Consider the following 23,885-nt stretch of genomic DNA (forward strand, 5'->3'; position numbering starts at 1 on the left):
CAGAGTGGTGAGTTATTAATCTGTAACAAAAGTATCTTTCATCCATAAAGTTTTAACTGAGCTCTGTCTCTACATCACAGGAATAACTTTATGTCCACTGACTGCCTGGAGGGTAGCTAGTGTTTGGAAGGGAGAGGAGAGGCAGCAGGCGGAGTGTTTTTGAGGGCGTGTCGGACTAGCCGCTTGGCGAGCCTTACGACGCGCATTTTGCTGTGATGTCACAGAGAAAAAAAGGAAAAGGCTGGACTACAAAAAAGCTGTTTTCCAGCAGTTTCAGAGCAGTGTTTCTGGGCTGGACTTTGGGCTTTTTCACTTTGCAAACCTATTACATGCACAAAAATGTATATAACTCAATAAAGGAGAGGGGACAAGCCAAAAAGCAGAATATGACCTCTTCAAACTATTGTATCGGTCAGAAATGGCTAAATCACATGTGCCCTAAGATGTTAAACTGTGTTGCAGTGTACTCACGGCTTAACTTTTCTTGTCTTGCATTATCTTAATATGTCTAATTAGCCTCTATATATCTGCAATGAGTGGTGCTAATGTAAAGTAGTATTAGTCTCCTGTAATAGATATAATTAGAGTAATGAATATAGTAGTATTGCTAATTACTCTCCATATCTGAAGTTTGCTGCAGTAATAATGGAAGTAACACTGTACTACAAGTGTACTAGTAGTAGCAGAAGCGGTAGCAGAAGTTACAGAACTATTGCATAAAATGTACCCTGCAAATGTTCAAGTCATTATCCGTGTTATTTTCCTCACGGTTAATGTTCATGTGATCATAGCATCTTTCTTTTTTGTAAATAGAACGTGTAGTGTGTGCGCTGCTTTCACCTCATTCATCAATAGAGTCTCTGGGTCGAATAACGTAATTGTGCACTTAAACACTCAACACCCTCTTTCGAGTTGGACACACAATGTTCATAAGAGTGACTGTGTCATCCAGGGAGTAAGGTGCCAGGTGAAAATTATAGTACACTCAGAAGGCACCGTACATTAGGCACCTTTTAACAGACAAATTCAATAACATCCTTATCCATCAGGAGCCCTAGCATCTCAGCAAAATGTTGAAGATTTTCTGCTGCTTCTGTTGCCAGTTTAGCCACTTTCTTGCTAATTTGGCAATTTAAGACCCATTCAGCAACATTTTTTCAAAATATAGCCTAACAACAAATGTTAGCTCCTCTCGCTTGAAGAGAGTCTCCAATATTCCTCAGTCAACGTGCAGTAATGCTCTCGTGTGGCTGCAGCTCTCTGGATTGACTGATTTCAATGAGTAGGAGAGAGCAGCTGCATGTTCAGTCGACAAATTCACTGCCAGACAGAAATGTGAAATATCTGTGAATGTGTTCCTAACCAATTTCTAATCCCCACTGGAGGTTACCCACGCTGTCTAAGGTGTCTAAAGCAGTAGAACTAGAAAGGTTTTCAGCAGTAGTACTAATGGTAGTAGCAATTCTAGCCATTTTGTTAGTTACACTGTACATCTGTGGCTACTTGCAGTGATGTTAGCAGTTATAGAAATGCTACTAGTGGTAGTAGCAGCAGTGGTATCGCTAGCAGCAGCAGTAATACTTACTCTCTGTATATCTGATGTGAGTTGCAGCAGTGTTGGAGAAGCTGTAGCTCTGAGAGTCTCTGTCCCTCTAACTGGAGAGTTCAGACTGACGTAGGCCACTGCACTGCTCTTCAGAACAACACTGTTATCCTGAAGGGAGCACATCAACACACACAGGTTATCAAAACTCTCCCAATGGTATTTATATTATGTCATTATCTCAAGTCCACAAGTGTCCTTCCCAGGATTACATTATTGTACTTGGCAGTCATTCTTTGTCTTCTGTTGTTTCTTGTAATGCAATTTTTTTCAAATTTGAAGGTTTTCTACAGTACACGTAAGAGTGCTGCAACATATTTGTTGTGAGCTAGATGTTTTCATTCTAATTCTATAGAACAAATAAAAAAACTATATAAAAAAAATATATATAATATATATATATAAACTATACTATACAGTTATGTGGGGATAAAAATAATGTGTAGTCAATCAAAAATGAGACCTCCTCAGTCAAAAAAAATATGTTATGGTAGCAGCTGTGGTAGGATGTTCTTGTGTTATATGAAGTAGTACACCACAGTTTTGCTGCTTTCTTCATGTTTTTAGTGATCCTTATTTAGTATGTACTGTATCACATATGGTAGTGGTAGCATGTTGCCAGTGCCTACTTTATTTATTGTGTTTTTACATCTGCCTCAGTTTAAATCATTCCAGAAGCCACAACCTTTTAACCCTTAAGCTGACATTTACTAAAGCAGATGTGCTTTGCTGACCTTTCCCCACTCATAGGACCCGATGTTCCCCAGGGCTGAGCCTCCCCACGAGCAAAACACAGTAGTACGGTCTGGCACCCATCCTTGTTTGGTCTGCTCTGTCAGCGCTGCGATGAGCTGATTCATAATGGCTGAAGCCCCGCCTCCCTGGTCGCTGTCATGGCGACTGCCAACCAGCACATATCGATCTGAACACAAATCAAGAGAAACTTTTATTACTTTGGTTGTAGGGTAATATTATTACTGTACTGTACTATGTATTACATATATATAATAAATCACAAACAAACACTACAGTTATCAGTTATACAACTCTACTTGTGGTTGTATTGCTAAGAAGTCATGAGGGCCAATATGTAACAAATTTCTAGCTTGTAATTCTTGTCAAAGCAGATGTAGTGCTGCTGTCCCATGTGAAGAGCAGTAGATGTTGTGTGGCATTGGAAAGCTTTAAAATAGACGTTTAACAGAAACAGAAGCAATCATGAACTGTCTGCAAAGAGAAAACAACACATAAACCCTACAGCCTCAAAGATAATTAGTACCTCCGCTTCCACTACTATAGTCCAGTGACTATGTTTTTACTTTCTCAGCCTCACCTAACTGGGAGCTGCTACCTGCTCAGGTCATGGGGAAAAAGGGAATACTGAAAAGGGATGAAGGCAGCTTTTTTGCTTTTACATTTACTCACTTAGCTGACCAATGCGATTTACAATAGACGTCAGAGCAACTAGGGGTGAAGTATCTTGCTCAGGATTGGTGGAAGTGTGACAGTGGGAACTGAACCCAGGTCTCCCACAACAAAGGCATGCGTCCTATCTTCTGCTCAATCGCCTCCCCACACTGTGTGATAAGACTGATTTCCTACATCTAAAATGGAGTTGGTGAACCTACAGCAGTGACCTTGATGACTCTTTGTGTGATGCAGAGATACTAACACAGATTAGGTCCGTTAGTGGTGTTTGTCTTCCTTGGTACTTTTTAGAGCTTACCCCTTGTTCTATTGATGCCTTTGAATCTGTTTTAAGGACACATCAGATCAGTGAGGGATTCATTTCTAATCTTATATACTGTTAATTCTTGGTACGATGGGACTTGAACCTTTCCCTTTAATGCTATCTAGTTTCAAAAGATGACATGTTTTCTGTCTTTTATCGTATTAAAATGAATCATAGTTTCAGACACTCAAAAGCAGAAGTATAAAGTTTCTGCTTAATGCATGTTTTAATAATATTTTATTATATCAAGACCAATGAGGTGTCTAAATGTGGTTTTCCAAGGAAACACACTCAGCCACATTCACACACAGACGCACACAAACATGAATGCTCCAGGCTTCTTTGTATGCCTTATCTTTTCTACAAAGACAGAGTGTCGAGTATGGATGCACAAAGCAGCTTCCTGCAGGCGAAGAGAAGAACAGAGCAAACCCCATCACTCCAACACAGATCGCTGATGACTTTGTTTGAGAAAAGAGGTGCTTACAGAAGCCTGCTAGCTTAGCCTAAGAATCTGACAACATATTATTGCACCGAGAGCGGCTTCCAGAGTAAATCAACCATTAATGTTAACTGCTTCAAATCAGTCATATATGAAAGTGCAATTTGCTTTATCTTTTATTTAATTTCCTGCTTTTTCATGTGTATGCTTATTGCTCTGAAGGGATGAACACACTAAAGGTTAAATGAAGCATTTGTAAGATAAATTTATTGACAAAAAAATATACATGAAGTCATGTTCTCGCTGCCCTTAGGCCAGGACAAATCTGTGACGGTTCAGCAGCACCAACTAAGGTTTAGTGTAGTTGATGATGAATTTTATTTTCCTAAACAGATATTATTGGAAGCATCAACTATAGTTGTACTTGAATGGGTATGCCCATGGCCACTGTTGTCATTTTGTCCTCAAGTAAATAGATGTTCGGTACAAGTACTTTTTAGAGGATAGGTCTTACACAACCTCTAAGAAAATATTTCACTGTGAGCTATTCAATCAGTGTATTGAGAGCCCTTCCATGGATTGTGTAGTATTTGTGTGTTGGTTGTGTTGTTCTAACTACAGTGCTGCTTTCGTTAAAGGAGTGTTTGCACACAGCAATACAGATTCATGCAAAATGGTCTCTATATTGTTGTGGGCTGTGTGATTCAGAACCTGTGCGAATGTGCATCAATATTTATTCTGTTTAGGGTCAGGATAAATAAGCGCAGAACAGACATATGATCTAACGCCAACAACCAGTTAAAGTGTCGCTCCTTCCGGAGATTTGTAGCCCATATTATCTGCTTTAGTGGCCCATTATGGCTGTCTAATATCATACTGTAAATCAGCAAGGTAATTTTCCACCACATGGGCTGGAACGGTACTGTAGCAATGCACTGCTACGAGAAGAGGGGAGGGTGGGTGAGGAGGACGGCTGTGGGGGCGAGGCAAGGACAAGATAAAGGTTCTCCTCAGCAGAATGTCAATTAAAAAAGAATAAGGGCAGAAACCGCTAAGCAGAAGGGGCCGGGCTGCCATTTAAACATTGAAAGGACATAATATATTTGGAAATGACCTGAGCTGACACAGGACTTGGACAGAGGAGGAGACCAACAAAGATAGGAAAAGAAAAAAACAGACTCATTTAAAAAATATCCCACTATGTCACTTGCCGAAGGTTTTCCTGACTGATCATTAAAATGTTTATGAGACTCGCTCAGTACATTTCATGAAAAGGCTATAACGAAGAAGCTCTGATTTAAAATAAACAAGGACAGGAAGACACAGAGAAACAATGGTGGTGCAATTAGCAACAGGCATTGTTTAAACACTCACTAATCAATATTTATTTTATTATCCACATTTAATTTTTAAATAAAAAATGGATTAAATTACACTATTATAATAATAATATAATTTCAAAGAGTTCACTCTTAACCTGCAAAGAACTATAACCTGTGTCTGTAAGTGTACACATTGTTTTAAACCTCTTTTAGCGCTTAAAACTTGCATTTTGTCTTCTGGTTATATAAAATTGCAACTGTTTACTTTTTAAATATGGTTGTTGTAGATTGCTTGTGACTCCAATTGACCTGAAAAAAGGTCTTATTTACCCCAGTGGGACTACAACCTACAATTATTAAATCTGCAGCCTAATTTCAAAACCAAATGATTTATTCAAAGCCAACAATTGATTAATTGTTTGACGTGTACAACATCAGAAAATAATGAAAAACCCAACACTTCAAAACCCAGTGAGCATCCGTTTACTACAAGAACACCATGAAAACAATAAAACGAAGATATGAAAGTTAATGAATGATCCACAATCAAAATTGTTACTAATCAATCAACTAATGGTTCAACTCTAGGCAGATTATAGAATGCTGTTTCTTAACTATGAGCCACAAGCTTCTCAGTCACCACACTCAAACACACTTAACAATCACACACATGCATACAATTCTTCTTGAAGACAAACATGCGCATGCACACACTATCTCATTGAGTTTCTCCAAGGTAAGCTGGGTAGACTTGTCTGAAGCTGTTAACATGCTAATGTGAACTCAGGGGCCTGTTTTGTGGGCTGTGTTGTGTCTTGTTTTATAATAATATATATAATGTACTAGAATATGCATAGTCCATTAAATAACTAATGTATGCACATTATTTATTGGCCTATGTATTATTCTTAGTAGTGCATCGCATGTTTTCCCTTGTTATCATTTTTTTATTTTCTCCCCCCCATGATTAAGGCAAGTCTATTAACAAGAGAATTTCTTTGATAATGGTGAACTTCCACACAAAATGATATGGTATATGCAGTTGGTTTGTCCACAGTCCTTTGTCACAGCCACAAACTGCTTTTCTTGTCTAACCAGCCAGTAGTGCAGAGGTCTGATCATGAACAGAGTAAGCTGAGTTTATTTAAAAGCCACCCTCAGAGTGAGGGTATTCATGCAATACTGTCTTAGTACATCTAGTTTCTGTAATTTATTCCTGCACTGACAGACAAATGTGTTGGTATTAATTCATACACATCTGGATCACATTGCTGATGGCAAGCAGTTACAGAAGTAAAGCCGCTCATATTATTTTTGGAGACAACTCACATTTTCATTTTCAAACTGAATCTCATCAACTTGTTTACTGTGGCTGTGGACAGTGTGACTAATGCAGCTACATCTGAGAAACCAGAAGAGAGTATAGTACAATAACGTGCACTGCACCACATGTTTGAAGCAGTACATTTATTTTTAAACTGTTTATGTTGGGGCTGATTAAATAATATGTTTAGAATATTGGACACATGAGTATTGAAAACACTTTTCTTCAGAACATGTGTACAAACCTGGGTTCCTTCTTCCTTTCAGGTATCCCACAACATTGTAGATTTTCTTGTAGGCCAGCAGGTTTCCAACAGTCAGAGTAATCTTTTTTCGTTCTAGGAAAAGGAACAGACAAACTTTAAGACGAACCCAGTATGTGACTTCAAACATGATTTTCACCAAGCCTGAATCTGTCCCAAGCGTGATGATACAGGAGGATCCTGAACCCTTATTTTGTTAGTAATCGTCCAGTGAAAGGATGTAAATGAGAAACAGCATGGTTCACAGGCTCTGTCAAAGCTGATGTCGCTGTATAAAAGTAAGCATGACAGACTGGGAGAAAAACAAGCTCAAATCAGAGGAAAGTGGTAGTAAAATTTAAAAATCATCCACAGTGCCTAAACCCTATCTCCTACAAAATATGTTTATACACTACTATTATACTAATATGCCCAATACATTTTGAAGGAAACATAATTGCTGCCTGAATTACAGTCACTTATTGTTATTTTCTTCCAATCACAAAAGTCTGACATTATTTTGCTGCACAGAAGTCATGAATTTTAGGAAAGTAAATGAACTCTGGTGACTAAGGTTTAATATCACAGGTTTAATATAAATGTGTGATACAAATTGATTAACTAGAATAAAGGACACCAACAAATAATAAAGCTATATGTCAAGTGGATGAGAGTTGAATTAGGGCTCTAATCACACACGCACACAAACACACGCGTGCAAAAGCTCATTTCTAGAGGAAACCACTTTTCACCAGTACTAATGTGTGCGAGTTTTAAGCATTTCTTTAATTCCAAATGGGTTTCATCAGGCAGTGATGCACAACATATGGCCAAATCTGTGCAACTGCTGAGAAGAACATGTTGCATTGACGCACACAAACACACAAATATATACATATATACAACATATTTTATACATAACAACATAAACAGGCAAAAATCTGGATGGACTGTGGAGTGAGAAATTATGGCCCAAGTATGCTCAATGGTGAACCCCAGCCAAAGTAATTGGTCAAGGTTCCTAAAAATTCTGAACAATGTTTGATGAGGAAGGAAATGCATTCAGCATATTTTTTAGCCAACACATTTTGTTTTGGTGAGCAACTCTTAAAAAGTAAATATGATCTCTGCCCACTCTTAGACATCCCACCATTTTAGACTCTTTAAATAAATGAGGAACAACAAAAATGACCTCAGATAGAAACAACATCCTTTCTGTGAAGGTCTTAAATCTAAACTGGCTCTCACAAAGATAGCAAAACAAGACCACGCTTAGACATTCACACACACACACTGTACAGTGCCATATGATGCATTTGACAGAGCAGTCACTGAATATTGTGTCTGCCAGCTCTGCTTCCTTGCTGGACGGCCGTGAGCTCTAAGGGGGCTGATGGCTGGATATCTGAGGGAAATACAGACGAGGCGCCAGTAAAGATGTGAAGCAGGGGCTCAAACTGTGTGTGACAGAGGTCCCCTGCCTACAGCACAGCACTACAGCATGACAGCCCTCTTTCCCAGCTCTGCTCCCATCCTCCAGCTCTCCCTGCCCGTCTCCACGCCCTCTCACTCCTGTATAATACATTATAAAAATTCACTGCTTTCTCTCATAGGTGCCACATAACCCATTTATCACTTTTGACACTGGCACAAATGACTTTGGCTAAAGAGCAGAGATGGAACATGTGGCCCATTTGTGTATTCAATCTGTAGACGTACACACAGAGAGCAGCGAGCGAGATTTGTCATAGAGTAATTCCCCTTCATGATAAATGGGTTTACAGATAGGGCTGCTTATACAGGTAACGGTGACGCTGAGTTAAGTTTTGAGAGTTGATAAAATATTTAAAGGGCCTCTACAGTACGTGTCTGACTTTCACAAGCTAAATTAAATGTGAAAACATATTTCCATAGCCCCTCTCAGAAGGTTTTTCTTGAGATTTCTACCCGCTGCTATTAAAGTGTATAGAAGTGTTTTTGTTAGCAATTGTGAATGTTAATTAATGTTGCTAAGCATTGATATATCATTTTCAGTTTCAACTTACTATGTCGAACCCACACATAACTAACACTTGTGTAGCCTACAATTCAAAATCACAATTTAAGCATTTATTAATACAGTTTAATAATAATAATAATATTAATTATTATGAGAGGGTTTTATTCAGTAATTCAGGCTAATTTTCATTGGTTGAGAAGTCGCAGAAAAAAACAACAACCTTGTCCCACCTTGTCACCGAGTGTTAGATGATTGTTAAACACAGAGATCACTTACCGGTGCGCTGCTGCTAACTCTAGCTACCATTAGCGGCCCTCGCACACACACACTAACACACTGTCACATGCAGATCTCTTTGTTCTCTTTGTCTTAGCTTAACGCATTTTAGTTAGTTTCTATCTAGTATGTTTTTGCCTTGTTTACCTTGTAAATAAATGCTTGTCTACATGCTGGTTTCTTTTAATATTGCAAAAGAATGAACCTGTGACACGCAGGACTCATAATCCTTCAATCCACTATCTATTGATGGTAATTTTGTTATAGTTATTAATTTAATTATTAACCAAAATCAACACCGCTGGGGAATGCAATGCAGCAATGGAGTGAGCACCAGTACCGGAGCTGGAGCAGGCAACCCGGAGCTCAACAGCCTCCATGACTAACTTACGTGATGTTATGCCAAATTAGGTTAGTGTTTGATCCTTTGTTTAACAGAAGACACGATAAAGAGGTGTAGTGAACTACCTGTAATTTCATGTCATGTCATATTGATATGAGCATATGATGTGAGGTATATTGCTTTTAACCTGAATTGTTAAATATTGTTTTTTGACAGAAAGAAATGTAATTTTTGGCTTCAAAACCAGTTACAAACTCAACAGGCTCCTGCATGGTGGAGACATCAGAAGAAAAAGAAGAAGAAGAAATTCTATGAAGCTGCCTTGGCATTTCTGATTAAAGCTGTAGAGCAGTGGTCAGCAATAGGCGGCCCACGGGCCAAAGCTGGCCCGCCAGCAATAATATCTGGCCAGATTACTTTGATAAAAAAATAAAATATAATTATAGCGGCTGGTGCTTAAACAGATCTCAGTCATGACAGCAAAAGTTACTCACATAATCACTTCCTCTTCAGTGATTGTGCCTACAAAATAAAAGCGCAAGAACATATATGCAGCAGTACTTTATGTCATGTTTAAGTGAGAGCTTTTACTTTGAAATGTTCTGAAGAAAATTCCAAAGAGTCTCTGGCTTACTTGACACAATGAAAAAGCCTTCAGAAAAGGTGAGATCAGATTCCCCTGGATGAGAAAAGCAGGAATTTCCTCTGCCTGGAGATACTGCGAACACCAAAATAAACATCCATACGCTGATGTGGACCAATCGCTGTGATGTACACACAACTCTCTGAATGGGAGTCCTGTGCACTACCAACTAAGCTAATCGCATACACAGGAATTGTTGGAATTTAAATGGTCAATTGATGATGTTTTGGCCCGCCATCTAATAACTTCAAAAAAATTTGGCTGACCCCTGCCATGTGCTTTAAAGAAACTGCCCCTACGAGAGCCACTGCTCAAGCATGCAAGTTTGTTGATGTGCGACAGAGGTTAGAATGTGGCGTGAATGATGATTTTTAAAGCAATTTCTGCTTGTTATCTGAAATTAAAATACTATGTTTACTGAAACACTTTATGAGTAAACCGAGCAACTCAGATTTACCTGTAAGAGCAATTTTTTTCTTTTTAAAAAGCTTAATTACTCATTGACTCAGAGTTACTTGATTAAAAGCATATGATAATGGTTTAAAATTTTATAGTAATTAGGCAGTTCTTTCTTCAAAGGTGAAATGAGTTAGGCAATTCCAGAGGCTTGCCCGCATCGCCAAGTTGGTCCTGGTTCTGCCCCACTCCAATGCAGACAATGAGAGAGTGTTTTCTGTGGTGGCGCTGAACAAGACCAACACCAGAAACAGCTTGGCTCTGGATGGAACACTGTTATCAATTATGACAATCAAGATGGTCGGCTTGGAGCCCATCTTCATTCCTGCTACATTTTGGAAGTGTCAACTGACCTGACCGAATTCAACACATAATGAGCCATGCTGTGTTTTGCGTCATGCCCTGTCTGGCTGGCTGGCGGGCTTTATGTGTAGTTGTGAAGTATTGCTGGTAACATTATCTGTTTTTCTGCTATAAAATAATTTTTTTATATTTTAGTACCAACAGCGGTGATGGCATCAACAACTATGAAAGGCCACCTGTTGCTACATAAATCTGTATAGCAAGATGAAATTATTACCCATGGAACCATACTTTTAAACCATAAGTGCCACCTAATGAAAAGAGCTGATATACAGAATAACCAAATATCGTACATTCAGAAGCACCTCAACGCCATTCTCTGCAGGGTATTAAATGCAGAGTTGAGAAGAAAAAGCAGTAAGTGAATGTGGGAAACCTCCACACAGCAATCAATAGTGGCATAATTAAAGGGCCTGGGAGTCCTTTCTACAAAGCAATTTCTTTGCACGCCGATCCCTCCACGGCATTGCAATGTAATTGCCACGGAAATTTGTTCCACTTTTGGCATTTGTTCTGAGTGGGAGAAGGAAAGAAAGAAAGAAAGAAAGAATGAATGAATGAAAGAAAGAATGTCATGTAAAAACATTAATAGAGGAGGAAGCAAGACAAAGAAGAAAGTAGTGCATTACACCCAGTACATACCCACTGTATGGCCAAAAGTATGTGGACATGGTGGGTTATTTTACATGGTTTGGGCTAGACACCTTAGTTCCAATTTGAGGAAATGTAAATGTTACAGCATACGATGTTATTTACAGAATACAATAGTGTCCAGTTTTGGGAAGGCTCTTTCTTGTTTTACCATGACAATGCCCCCGTGCACAAAGAAATTAAAGTGGAATGGAAATGGAAATGTGGAAGGATTTGACCGGCCTGCACAGAGCCCTGACCTCAACCCCATCCAACACCTTTGGGATGAACTGAAACCCTGAAAACAACCAAGGCCTTTGCGCTCAAGATCAGTGGCTGACCTTACAAATGTTCTTGTGTCTGAATGGGAGCAAACAAGCATATATTAACAATAAAATATCTAGAGTGCAGCCTCAAAGAATGTAAAGGGTTGTTTTTATGAGCCGTGACAAACTTATTTTATTGTCAATAAGCTCCATCAGAACACCATAATGAACCACAAATAAAAATGTAACAGTTGTAGACAACTTAGCCAATCAAAAGCTTAAGTGGGGCTTTATGATGCGTCAGCAGAGCGATGTGACTCGGTCACACTTCCCCCAGTCCCTGCACTCTTTCGGTCAACACACCCAACATACACTTTAGTGAAGCCTCTGACTTTAAGTTAGATAAGAAGCATGAAGATGAATGAACACACAAACTAGAATTAGCAGAAAAGTGTGTGTATGTGTATGCCTGTGTGTAAGTGTGTAAATGTGTGGATATGATCAGTCAGCCTTGGAACCCGTGATGGACTAGCTTGGTAATTGTCTGGTCAACAGACAGACCACTCAGATAAAGTCAGAGCCACAGCCCTGGGCCCTGATGGGAACAGGGTGTGTTCAGTGAATTAATCAATCTAAAAGGGCTGACAAGATGAGAGAGGTGGACAAGCTCTCTTAGACACAAACACCAACACATGCAGACACATGACCACAGACATAAGGAAACACAGAAGCTATTTACCCGGATGAGCAAATAGAAATAAAAGACAGAAAGAGTGCAGCAAAACTCAAGAGAAATGCAGATGGTGGGATGTAAATATACTGTATGTAATGTAATTTTACATATGCAAAAAAAAAACAGAAGCAGGGATGTATCCCTATCTATCCCACCTAAACTTTAAACTCTGGTTGCAAAGTTGACAACAGGCAGGAAACAATACTTTACAGAAATTTTAGGATGATATGCCAACAAGTATATAATAAATACTAGAACATTTTTGTGGAAATTTGGATGTGCCTGCATGCTTTCCAGGAATATTCTTGCTAGTTCGTTGCAGACACATCATCACCTTGGAATTATTGGTTCTATCCAACCCATTCTCACTCCCTGACTCGTCACATATGGACGCATGGTCAAGACTCATCAGCCTCAGTTTGTAACGTCCCTATAGCGTCATGTGGGGGGAGCCCTGTAGTGTCAGCTTTTTATCGTAAAGGTAGTTATATGATATTTACCAGAAAAGACAGAGTAAGGAGGTGGTTGAGGTGGATGGAGGACCAAAACCCGGACTCTAAACCAGGAGAGCAGTGTTCGTGTCCCGTGTGAAACACAAAGTCAAGATTAAAAGAGACCTATTATGATTTTCCAAATTGTATGACTTATCTACAATGTTGAATGTTCATGTTAAACATGGCAAAGCTTCAAATAATGAGTTTAAAGTATTTAAAAGAAATCCCTGTGACCTAAAACCCCAGATTTCCTCCTGTTCTGCATGCTCTGTTTTGAACTGCTTTTTCTACCAACTGCTCCGTTCTATGTAATATGGAACCAGACGGAGCTGGTGTTCCATATATGGTCATTTGCTCCGCACAACAAATGAACATATAAAGGGCAGCTAAAACGAGCTTCCTAATGTTAGTCTGGCAGCTAATGCTAATATTAACAGGCAAGCACTACATGGTCTGTACTTGTATAGCACCTTTCAGTACAAGTACAGACTGCTTTTAACACCTTAGACATAATTCTTTTCACATTATGTCTAAGGTGCCTCTTAACTGCTCATCAGTAACAGAAATTAACATTCACTGGACAAAATATTTAGCACTGACCTTTATACTAACCTGCAATGCATTGTTTAATAAGAAAAAATTGACTTGTCTAAAAAGAAGAAATAAATATCACAAAAATGTCATAGAAACATTACATTTCATATATGCGCACACTGTGTTACAGCACATTTTTTTGTTTAAAACATATTAAGAGTAAACCATTGCTTCTTTTCATGTTTTACAAGATAGAACCGTGTAATTCCAAGCAGAAATTGAGTTCTTATGATATGTTGTTGATGATGTTTTATTTGCATTTGACCTTTACATTTATATTTACTAATTCTGGTTGTTTATACACTTGTGCAACATGTATTCATGAATGTTTGCGTATGATTTGGCAACGCCACAAGTTGGGCTTTCTGGCAAAAATGTGTGTTGAAGCATAATAATAAAATAAAAAATGCTATATGTTTGTGTGTTGCACAGTACGGACACATAATAATTACTTATGCTATAAAACTGATATAACTTATATATGCAAGTCATTTAAAAGATCCAGTATTCACAACTGCACATCACTGTAAATATGCACACAGGCAAAAAGAACTAAATAACTCATACAGATGCACGAATTTATACACTACACTGTGAGGTCAACAGCGTTATCTCGTTATGGTCTGGTGATTTCCAAGAAGGGCCCCTGAGCAATTAACCAATGGCCAGCCAATATAGCCAGCTTTAATTGAATGGAATTAAAAGAGAAAAATAAGGAGTAAAGGTATTAAGGAGAGAGGGGGGAAAATGAAAGAAGGCAAACAGATGGAAACAAATGATTGTGGGATCCCAAGAGTGGTCAGAGGTGCAGCCAGTCGATTGGAGACAAATTACATCTCTCTCTCTCTCGCTCTCTCTCTCGCTCTCTCTCTTTGTCATCCCCTTTTTTCTCTCTCCCTTTCTTGCGCCCATTTTCTCCCTCTTTCGAACTCATTTGATGTAATGGAAACATTTCAAGGAGTAGTCTACCTTGCACAACGATTGGACGTACATTAAGCTCAGTCTACATAGATGCCTGTCTTCAGAGAGTGGGCACAAACACAAATGGGCACCCACAAACAGACTCAAAATGTGCAACAAAACCAACAGTGCCTCTGCCAGAGCTGGAACAGCTTCTGACATACAATACAGACCATGTGACACACAAAAGACATCCATTGACAGGCACATACTACTTAGATAAAATTCTACACACCTATAAATGGCCAAAAGTGTCAATAAAAGACACTCATAAAACAATCTGACACCAAAAAAACATTAACTCACTGGAATTTTCTGAAATAGCACTAACACCATGGGCTAATAGCTTGTAATTGAAAAAAGAAATACCGGGACAAGAGTGGCACACACATGCCCATCGAAGGATCAATTGTACTTATGTATTTGGCCACTTTTTTGGGGGGTTGCGCCATTGATTGTCAGTGTGACTCACTCAGGAAGAATGGGTGCATAAATGTGATGTGTTTGTGTGTGTGTGTGTGAGACTGTTATCTGTGCAACATGGGAAACAGCAGAAAGCAGTGTTCCAGTCAGTGACCAGCTGCTTGGATTTATTGGGGAATAAATGGAAATGGACAGACCGTACACACATACAATGGGGAAACATGCGGGCAGCAAGAGATGACGGTCTTCTCGCATGACCCACCCCCCCACCCCAAAAAAGAAAGACAACTGCTGCAGTAGGGAGTGAGTGAGTGGAGGCTCAAGCGAAAGACAGAGGAATCAGAATGAGGGAGTGGAGGAGTGGAAGGTGGCAGTATGGTAGAGGCCTGTGGAGATCATGCTGAGGTAAGAGGGGATTTAAGCTCTCGAAAGCAGGAATTACCCCTTAATACTGTATCCATCTCATCTCTCGCTCCCTCTCTCTCTAAACAAACACACAGCACACACAGTCATACACCTATGCCAAGGCTTCTAACCCTGCTATCCTTTGTGAAGCAGTTCCTGATGGGGTCAAGCCAAAACTGCAAGGTCTCACTAAACCCAATAACATTAGGGCGAGAATTTATATGGACTAAGAGTGGTGACACAGCTGTTAGACTCATGCAGATGCTTTGTGCAGACTCGAGTACAAAGCCCCATAAGACAGTCACACAATGTCCTCACCAAAAAAACACAAACACCAATTCCAACACTAAAAAACAACCTGTGTTTAAGATTCCTAGCAAGCAACCTACGGCCATGTTTTATAGCACTAATCTTTCCCTAACTTTACCTTAGTAGGCTTAGTTTTTAGTATTTAAATAGGCTTTAAGCAGAAAGTAACATAATGTGTATATATATATATTTATTAGGGCTGACCCCGAATAGTCGAAGATTCGATGCTTCGATGGGCAGAGCCTGATTCGACTGTCAATCTCACAGTCGAGGCTTCGCAGCAACACAAGGAACATGCCATTTTGGCTATATGGGGGTGCTCAACGTCTTGATTTTACTACCAGTTTTCTCCCAATAAGTTAATATACAGCCTATTACAATATACATTTCAATGTTTAATGCTGTAAATAAGTATGTAAAAAGAATAAAACTTTCAATAAATGTTTTAGAAGTGCGTGAATAAATCCAAAATTGTAACCCTAACCCTGAGTCATCAGTGCGTATGTGTAGGCGTAGCGTGTATGTGTGCAGTGGCAATGGAGGAACACTTGCAGAAGAGACGGAGTTCCAGCTTCACTGGTTTAGTGCCGAGTTGTCCGCACCTCGCGGGACTTTCAGATAATTTATCACTGTTGATAAACCACATAAAGAATATTTTCATATATTATAATATTATCATTTTTAAATAGTCGGCTACTTGAAATAGACCCGCGACGTGCATGCAGTTGTCGGCAGCGGTAATGCACGTAAAACTCTGCACAAGACCACTGAATGACAGGTGAGAGAGGGCGAGCGCCTCAATTTAGCTGGATGAAAAGAGATTCTCAAGATTAAAGCGGAGCATGTGTAACACCCCCCCCCCCCCCACCCCCCGCCGCTCACAATCGCCGCGCACAAACACAATTCGACTATCAGTTGACTATAGGCAGGATTTGACGATTCTGATCTGATTCGACTATGTAAATCCTTAGTCGGGGTCAGCCCTAATATATATATATATATATATATAAATCCCCCTCTCACCCCTTGCAGGTTGGCATGTGTCATCCTCACGCTCAGGTCCTCTACCAGAGGCCTGGGAGATTGAGGGTTCTGCGCAGTATCTTAGCTGTCTCTAGGACTGCACTCTTCTGGACAGAGACCTCTGATGTTTTACCTGGAATCTGCTGATAGACACTCTCCCAGTTTGGGGGTCACAGCCCCCAGTGCTCTGATTACAACTGACACCACTGTTGCTCTTACTTTCCACATCTTTTCTAGCTCCTCTTTCAGTCCTTGGTATTTCTCAAGCTTCTCAAGTTCCTTCTTCTTGATGTTGCTGTTGCTTGGGATTGCCACATCTATCACTGCAGCCTTCTTCTGCTGTTTGTCAATCAACACGATGTCTGGTTGGTTAGCCATCACCAGTTTGTCAGTCTGGATCTTTAAGTCCCACAGGATCTTAGCTCGGTCATTCTCAACTACCTTAGGAGGTGTCTTCCATTTTGACCTTGGAACTTCCTGCCCATACTCATGGCAGATGTTCCTGTACACTATGCCAGATACCTGGTTATGGCATTCCATGTACGCACTACCTGCCTGCATCTTCCACCCTGCTGTCTGCACTAGGGGTCCTGCCTGGTGTGGTAGACCCCAGCCTCTATTGATCTTGTACTGAGTGCCTGTTGTTGTGCCGCCATGATTAGCTCTTCTGTGCTGTCCTTTAGTCCAGCCTTTTCCAGCCACTGGTAGGATTTCTTAATTTCAGCCACTTCTTCTATTTGTCTGTGGTACATGCCGTGCAGCGGCTTGTCTCTTCATGAAGGGTCTTCCCTGTCCTCACCCTCGGGTTTCTGCTGCCTGAGGCTTATTTACTAAGCCCTTCATCTTTGGGGGCCATCTTCCTGATGTACTCCTGGATCTGTCATTTCATCCTGGACAGTTCAGAGGATACTTTGTCAGTTAGCTAGGGATCCAGCTTGGTTATGATCTTCAATCGTAGGTCAGTCGCCCTTATGTTGAGTGATTCTGTGCCGTAAGGGCTTGTAGTTATTGGGGCTTGGGACCCAATTTCTGAGTGTGGGGTTGATGATGACATCCCCCCGCTGACCTGTCGTCCTGGTTCCCTCTTGTTGTACCTCATCAATCTCTAGTTGTGATAGGAGTTGCCATTTGCGGATGTAAGAACACTGAGCTAGGAGTTGCTTCTTTCTCAGTGTTGATGATGGGTTTCGAAGCATCCATATATGCCACAGTCTCTGCATCTAACCCCTTTCTCCGGGATTGCTTGTATAGTAGCATTGCATCAGATCCATATTTTCTGCTCTAGTCCATTGATGTCTTGTTCCAGTAGCCCATTTGTCATCAGGTCTGGTTCCCTAGCACATGACGCAGACCTTGTTGACCCAGGCGACGTCCGAGCCAGTATAGCTCTTGTATTTGCAGTTTCACAAATGCCTGAGGTAGACAAGTAGCATTAGGAGCTTGCCCTGACCGGGAATCAAACTATATATCTATCTTATAGTGGTGATTTCAGTCACAAGCTTGAGGTGTTGTTTGATTCACACAAACTTCATGTAATTAAGTATACATGTAGAAACCATTTAGTGTAGGTCAACCCTCAAGAAAACTATGATAGCTTAAATGGGAGTGATGAAATGTTCTTGTTAAATTTATAGCCGCTTTCAATATGGCTCTAGAGATGACAATATCAGCCTTTCAGCAGTCCAACACTTCCAGACTGAAATATCTCAACAACTGTTGGCTGCCATGACATTTTTATAGACATACCTGGTCTCCAGAGAATGAATCTTAGTGACTTTGGTAATCCCTCCCTAGCACCACAATGAAGATGACACTTGCGGTTCAGGGCAAAATATCCATCCCGTAACTACTGGATGAATTGTCATAGTATTTGCTACATAACTCAAGGTCCCTACAGGACACATTTTAATCATTTTAGTAATCCCCTGATTTTCCCCTAGCACCACGAGCAAGTCAACATTTCTACCTATTCAGTAAAATATCTCAATATTTGTACATTCATGGTTTCCAGACATGGTTAACATGGTAAACATTATACAGTACCTGCTACTTATCAACATGGAAGCATTGTCATTGTAAGCATGTTTGCGTGCTTATGTTAGCATTTAAGTCAAAGCAAAGCTCAAAGTACAGCCACACAGAGCACCTAGCATCGCTATACACTCTTAGTCTTGTTAAAATATCTTTTTCAATGTTGAAAACATAAAATGCACTCTAAAGTTGTCCATTGCATTGCCTCGGGGGTCGCCACATATCTCAAAACCTGAGAAGATGAAACTAAAACCATCAACACAATTAGTTACCACAAGAGTTAAGTGTAAGAAATTACACTTTCCTTTCCTTCATCCATGACCTATTTCACCCCCACCTTATTTTCTCCTATTTGGCTTCTTTCTCTCTCCTTTCTTTTTATTTCTTCACAGCCCCCTCATGTTTGAATGACAGGAAAATATCCCTGCTGCCCTCTTATCATCTATTAATCTCTTTCTGGCAAAGGAAATTAAACTCTCTCGCTATATATTTCTTTTTCTTTTTCTTTAGACATTTTCTGCTTTAATTGGTATGTGGGCTGCTTAAAAGGAGACAAGCCTGCCTTTCAATGCGAGAGAAATGACTTTGCTGGTAAAGGCTGATTTCTGTCCTCTTTTGTAGGAGCGCTTTGTAATTTTTTCACAAGCATTTTATGGCCATTTTTACCCTGAGGGTCTGTAATGTCCTGGTTGGATTCCCTCAAGTTTTAGTGTCTTTCTTTGCCTTCAAGGAGAGACGTTGAACCCCCACTCATAACAAAAGTACCTGTTTAATTTAATCCCTCCATCTATCTATTCGTTCTCCTTTTGTGTGGAGGAAGATCTCGTGGCTCCTAGCAGGTCCCTGCATCTCATCTCTCACCTTATTTAGTAGGCTAATTAACAACTGCATCTCATTTATGATGACCTGAGCATGAGGCGCGCCCAGAAGTCAAGTCACATTTCAAGGCAATCAAAACTGTACTGCAATAAAAATAGTTCAAGTAATTAAGCAGCGCAAAATAACAAGACCAAGGACGACATACAACTACAATAAAAAAGGTAATATAATAAAAGAAGGGTTAGAGAGCAAGCCTATATATAAAGCTCCTATGAATGCTAATCTTTTTGGGTTGCAGTGTGTTAGGAGAGACTTAAAATGATGGAATGAGTAACATTCTACACGAGTCACTAACCAGTGCATATGGGGCGACAGGTACAACTGACTATAACATATAGACTAAATGTTATCTCTGCATGCCTCCTTACCTTTATTCCTCTTGTTTTTTTCCTTTATCTACACCTAGGGCTAAAACATATGGGCTCTTGAAACTCAATACCAAAACACAATCTATTGAAGTTGCTTAGAGATGTTACATTTTGGCTTGGAAAAGCCTCTTAAGAAAGATTCAGACACACAGGTATTAAAGATTTAAAATCCCTCCAAAAATATTGATGGTAATATCACCACTAACTATAATTGCTATTTTTGCTGTTGCTACTTAATACTTCGTAACTTATTCCAAATGTAATGTCAATAGGTTTTTCCCTCTTGAACGCCACATTTAAGTATTTTCTGATCGGACGCCCCTATTGGAAGAAAGACCCAATATGTTTGTGCATTGTAAAACCGTTGGCGATATGGCTTTGTTGTGGAAACTCCCTTCCACATGCCTACATGGAAAGCCATGATGGACCTGGCGTCGCCAGGTAATTTTTCTGGGGCATTAACCCCCGAATGATTTGACCATCAAAACATTTAAATATAAATGTTGTCGGTCAGCGTCTAGTCAATGTATTTGCTACACAAACTGTTAACAATTGCCGCAAAGTAGTGAGAGAATAACATGACACACCTGACCGCGACACAGACACCTGACGCTCTCTCTGCTGTCTCTTTGCTTTGCTCTGTTTGACTGTCTCTCTGCTCCAGGATGCTTAATACCCTCTGAAGCGGCTGTGAGCTGCACTTTATCAAAGGTGCTGAAGTGAACATGTGTGTGGATGTGTGGTGATATTTCTGTCTGTGTGTTTTCTACCTCTGATGAACAGCAGTGAGCTCGTCACATACAGTACAGTCCCAGATGGGCTCTCTGTCTGTCAGACGGCCTATAGGGGGTAGCAGCCTACTACCATATCAGCAGAGCAATAAGACAGGGTAATGCACAGCAGTGGGGCAGGTAGATTTAGTTAAAATATAATGACTTCATTGTCATTATATCTCCTAATATTATATCTCAAATTATTATTGTGCAAATGTCAAAGATATGTGGGACAGATTTTCAATGTGCGGAAAGTTCTGAACATGAGAAGAAAAGCTACTGAAACATAGGAGCTATTAAGGTGCAGGGGTTTATAACTGAATTAAAATTAATTCATTTATCATTGAGGTGAAAAGGTGCAGCGTGCACATTTAAAGACTTTAGGTTACTTCAGTCATGCCTGCATGTGTGTTGACTCACACAGCAGGGATGAAATAAAATAAAAAACAGGAGAAACATATTTGACAGCAATACAGAATGCCTGAGAGCCTTACAGCACTATATTACACTATATTTTTATTTTTTGAATGGTCACCTGAATTTTGTGTTTCCTTCTACATAAATAAAGACATTTCCTCAATGAATTGGTACAAATTCACCAGAATGCAGGAAATGAAGTATTTAAAGTCCAGATTTTCAGGGGCAGGATCCCCAGACCCTCTTCTCTTAAATTAAAAAAATAAATTATTATCAGTAGTAATGATACAAATCATAATAAATGTATTTATATGGCCTATGATTTTTAATCATTTAAATGTAGCTTAATGATTTATAGGGTTAAGTTTGACAAATGGCATAACAAGGTAGCAGTTTTGATACAAGTATGTACCCAGAAAGCAGGAAATTAAGTGTTTAATGTTTAAAATCTTCTATTTCCTCAATAAATTGTTTTTCCCAAATACTAAGCCTATTAAAATATATTGTCATCTTGTTGTCGTGACCCCACTATTGTGCAGTGCCAAGTCTCATGGGCTACGAGTTTTGTCAAACCCCTAATCTAAGCCCTTAAAAGCAAGGATGGTGTATTGATGAAGGATGTGCAACCGATTTTGGTGGGCCGCCTGGGCCAAAAATGCCAGGGCCGATTTTTTGTCCCAGTCCAGCCCTGCATGTGCCTATGTCGAAAAGCCATAAGATCGTACTCTTTATTATCAGGCTGCAGCCTCTGCTGCTCTTTGTCACCTCTTGCACACGAACACAGACATGCGGGCGCACACAGCGGCCAGCGCAGAGACAGGCCGTGGTGGAGACAGTGAAGTGAAGGTAACTAAACTACTCGAGTTGACAAAAGCTTCTCTCATTACTGTAAACCTCACGAGTAAAAGACAATACTTTATCAATACATCTGTTTAACAAGCACATGTAGAAGGGGTTTAACCTGCTCTGTCCACAGTTTCTCATCCTCTATGTTATAAAGGCACACTGCTCTAACGCTAGCTTGGCAATTAGCTAAATATACAAACATGCTAAATTGAAAGCTGTCTGTAGTCTAACTGTTCAGCTTAGTTTGCCATGCAGCTTCAAAATGGCACATTGTAACCTGCAGTAAATAACAGCAGAGAAAGAGGGAAGGAGGACAGGAGGAAGGACCATATACAATATGCTGTCTTCTTCTGAAAAAGTGAAAAACATCCGAACCTTGGCGACATGTTTGTTTGGCTCTAGCTGCCTGCACTGCACTGCGTCTGCGTGGCTCTATGCACGCGCAGCAACATGACTCACAGAGTGCAACAACAGAATCGGCGCATGTTAGCATTGTTTAATTCTTATAGGCTGAACTCTTGGCCAAAATTCATTTTGACATGCTTCCAAGAACGGAATATGCCCAAATTTTTCAGGGCCTTTATCGGAACGATAATTATCGTGTCGGACATTTTGTTGATTGCTGCTGTTATTTTTTCCAAGGAGGACAGTTTACAGGTAGTGCATTAGTCATTAGTTTTAAGGTGTCAGAGCATTACAAGCATGTCAAATCGTTGAACCGTCCCTTAAACCCCCACATTTTTTCAATGTCAAAACTGTGGAGAGATTTCCAACTTTCCAAAACCGACAATCTGACATTCAAGCTTAATTCAAGCAGTGACTGGCCATGTGTGTTGATGTGAGAAAGTAGGCAGGGTTTGAACTTTTCTCTTAAGATATATATTTTTTTCTTAAGTACTTCCATTAGATTTTGTACGTATAAATGAGTGGACCACCATGAATGCCTTCAAGGACAGAAGTTTGAAAGTGTGCCCTGTTTCCCCCATTTGAATAATTATCTTGTCTCGCCTCTTTGCAGACAGACTTTTCTTTGCCTTTCAGTGTGGTTATCGAGCAAAGATATGCATTGCGCATGCATTTAGGCATGTATGACACACAAACTAATTTAATTCAAACATACCCGAGTCCCACAAATGCTTAGCAGTAGGATTTCTGCTACTGCTACTTGCTACTACTACTACTATTGTTAATATTTCTAATATTATACTGTATATAATTTGCTAATACTACCACTTACATCCTACTGCTACTACAAATGTATAAATTCATAAAATATAGTTGTAGAATAATACAATGTCATTAGAATCAGCTGTGGATGAGGTCAACCTGCAAAACAGTAAAGAAGTTTTCTGTTCAAAACTTTCTGCATATCAGAATCTATCCCACATATCTGGGTTCTCTGACATTTCGAGAATAAAGTTGTGCTATTTTCAGAAAAAAAAAAAAAAATTTACAAGAATAAATTTCTATCTGCACAAAAAAATTGGCAACATGACCAATACACAAATTCTCAAGCTTTTGACTTGTATTCTAATTATTATTAGGATTAGAATAGTACGTTAGTATACCACTAAAACATAACACTATCAATAAAATATTAAAATGGTAGTATTTAATATTAATAAATAATGTTTTTAGTATACTAGTCCTACACAGAAAATTGAGAAGAGTAAAATATGTGGTGTTTTTGAGTAAATGCAGAGTTAATTCTACTCTGATAGAGTCAGATACATTATATTTGACTAAGATGATAAGGAGTTGGTGTAAAAACAAAAAAACAAAGTATCACTAAATTAAAACTGTAAGTATAACTGTATAAATATTAATTCTGAACTTCTTATGGTGTGTTCCATTTACCTCGGAAGTCGGAGGTCAGAGCTGGGAATGACGTCACACCCGAGATGACAGCGTTCCAGTTAACCTCTTAACATTCCTGTAAAATTCATGCAAAACGCCTATTCAAGGCATATCCAAAGTAAATTGAATGTAG

The 23,885-nt window shown here is 39.6% G+C and overlaps 1 protein-coding gene across 1 annotated transcript in view; it reads right to left on the minus strand.

The window, feature by feature from the left end:
- The window catches only part of LOC119901248 (inactive N-acetylated-alpha-linked acidic dipeptidase-like protein 2), a 755,283-nt gene that overhangs the window by 182,492 nt on the left and 548,906 nt on the right, over positions 1–23,885 (minus strand). Inside the window, exons 10-12 of the mRNA XM_038716832.1 lie at positions 6,668–6,760; positions 2,338–2,525; positions 1,586–1,714 (exon numbers count right to left, since the gene is read on the minus strand). Of these exons, the coding sequence (XP_038572760.1) occupies positions 1,586–1,714; positions 2,338–2,525; positions 6,668–6,760 (410 nt within the window). The remainder of the gene's footprint in view (positions 1–1,585; positions 1,715–2,337; positions 2,526–6,667; positions 6,761–23,885) is intronic.

The sequence above is a fragment of the Micropterus salmoides genome, unplaced genomic scaffold (assembly GCF_014851395.1).
Source record: "Micropterus salmoides isolate LMB-PRFRI ecotype aquatic unplaced genomic scaffold, ASM1485139v1 Ms_hic_scaffold_13, whole genome shotgun sequence".
Lineage (NCBI taxonomy): Eukaryota > Metazoa > Chordata > Actinopteri > Centrarchiformes > Centrarchidae > Micropterus > Micropterus salmoides.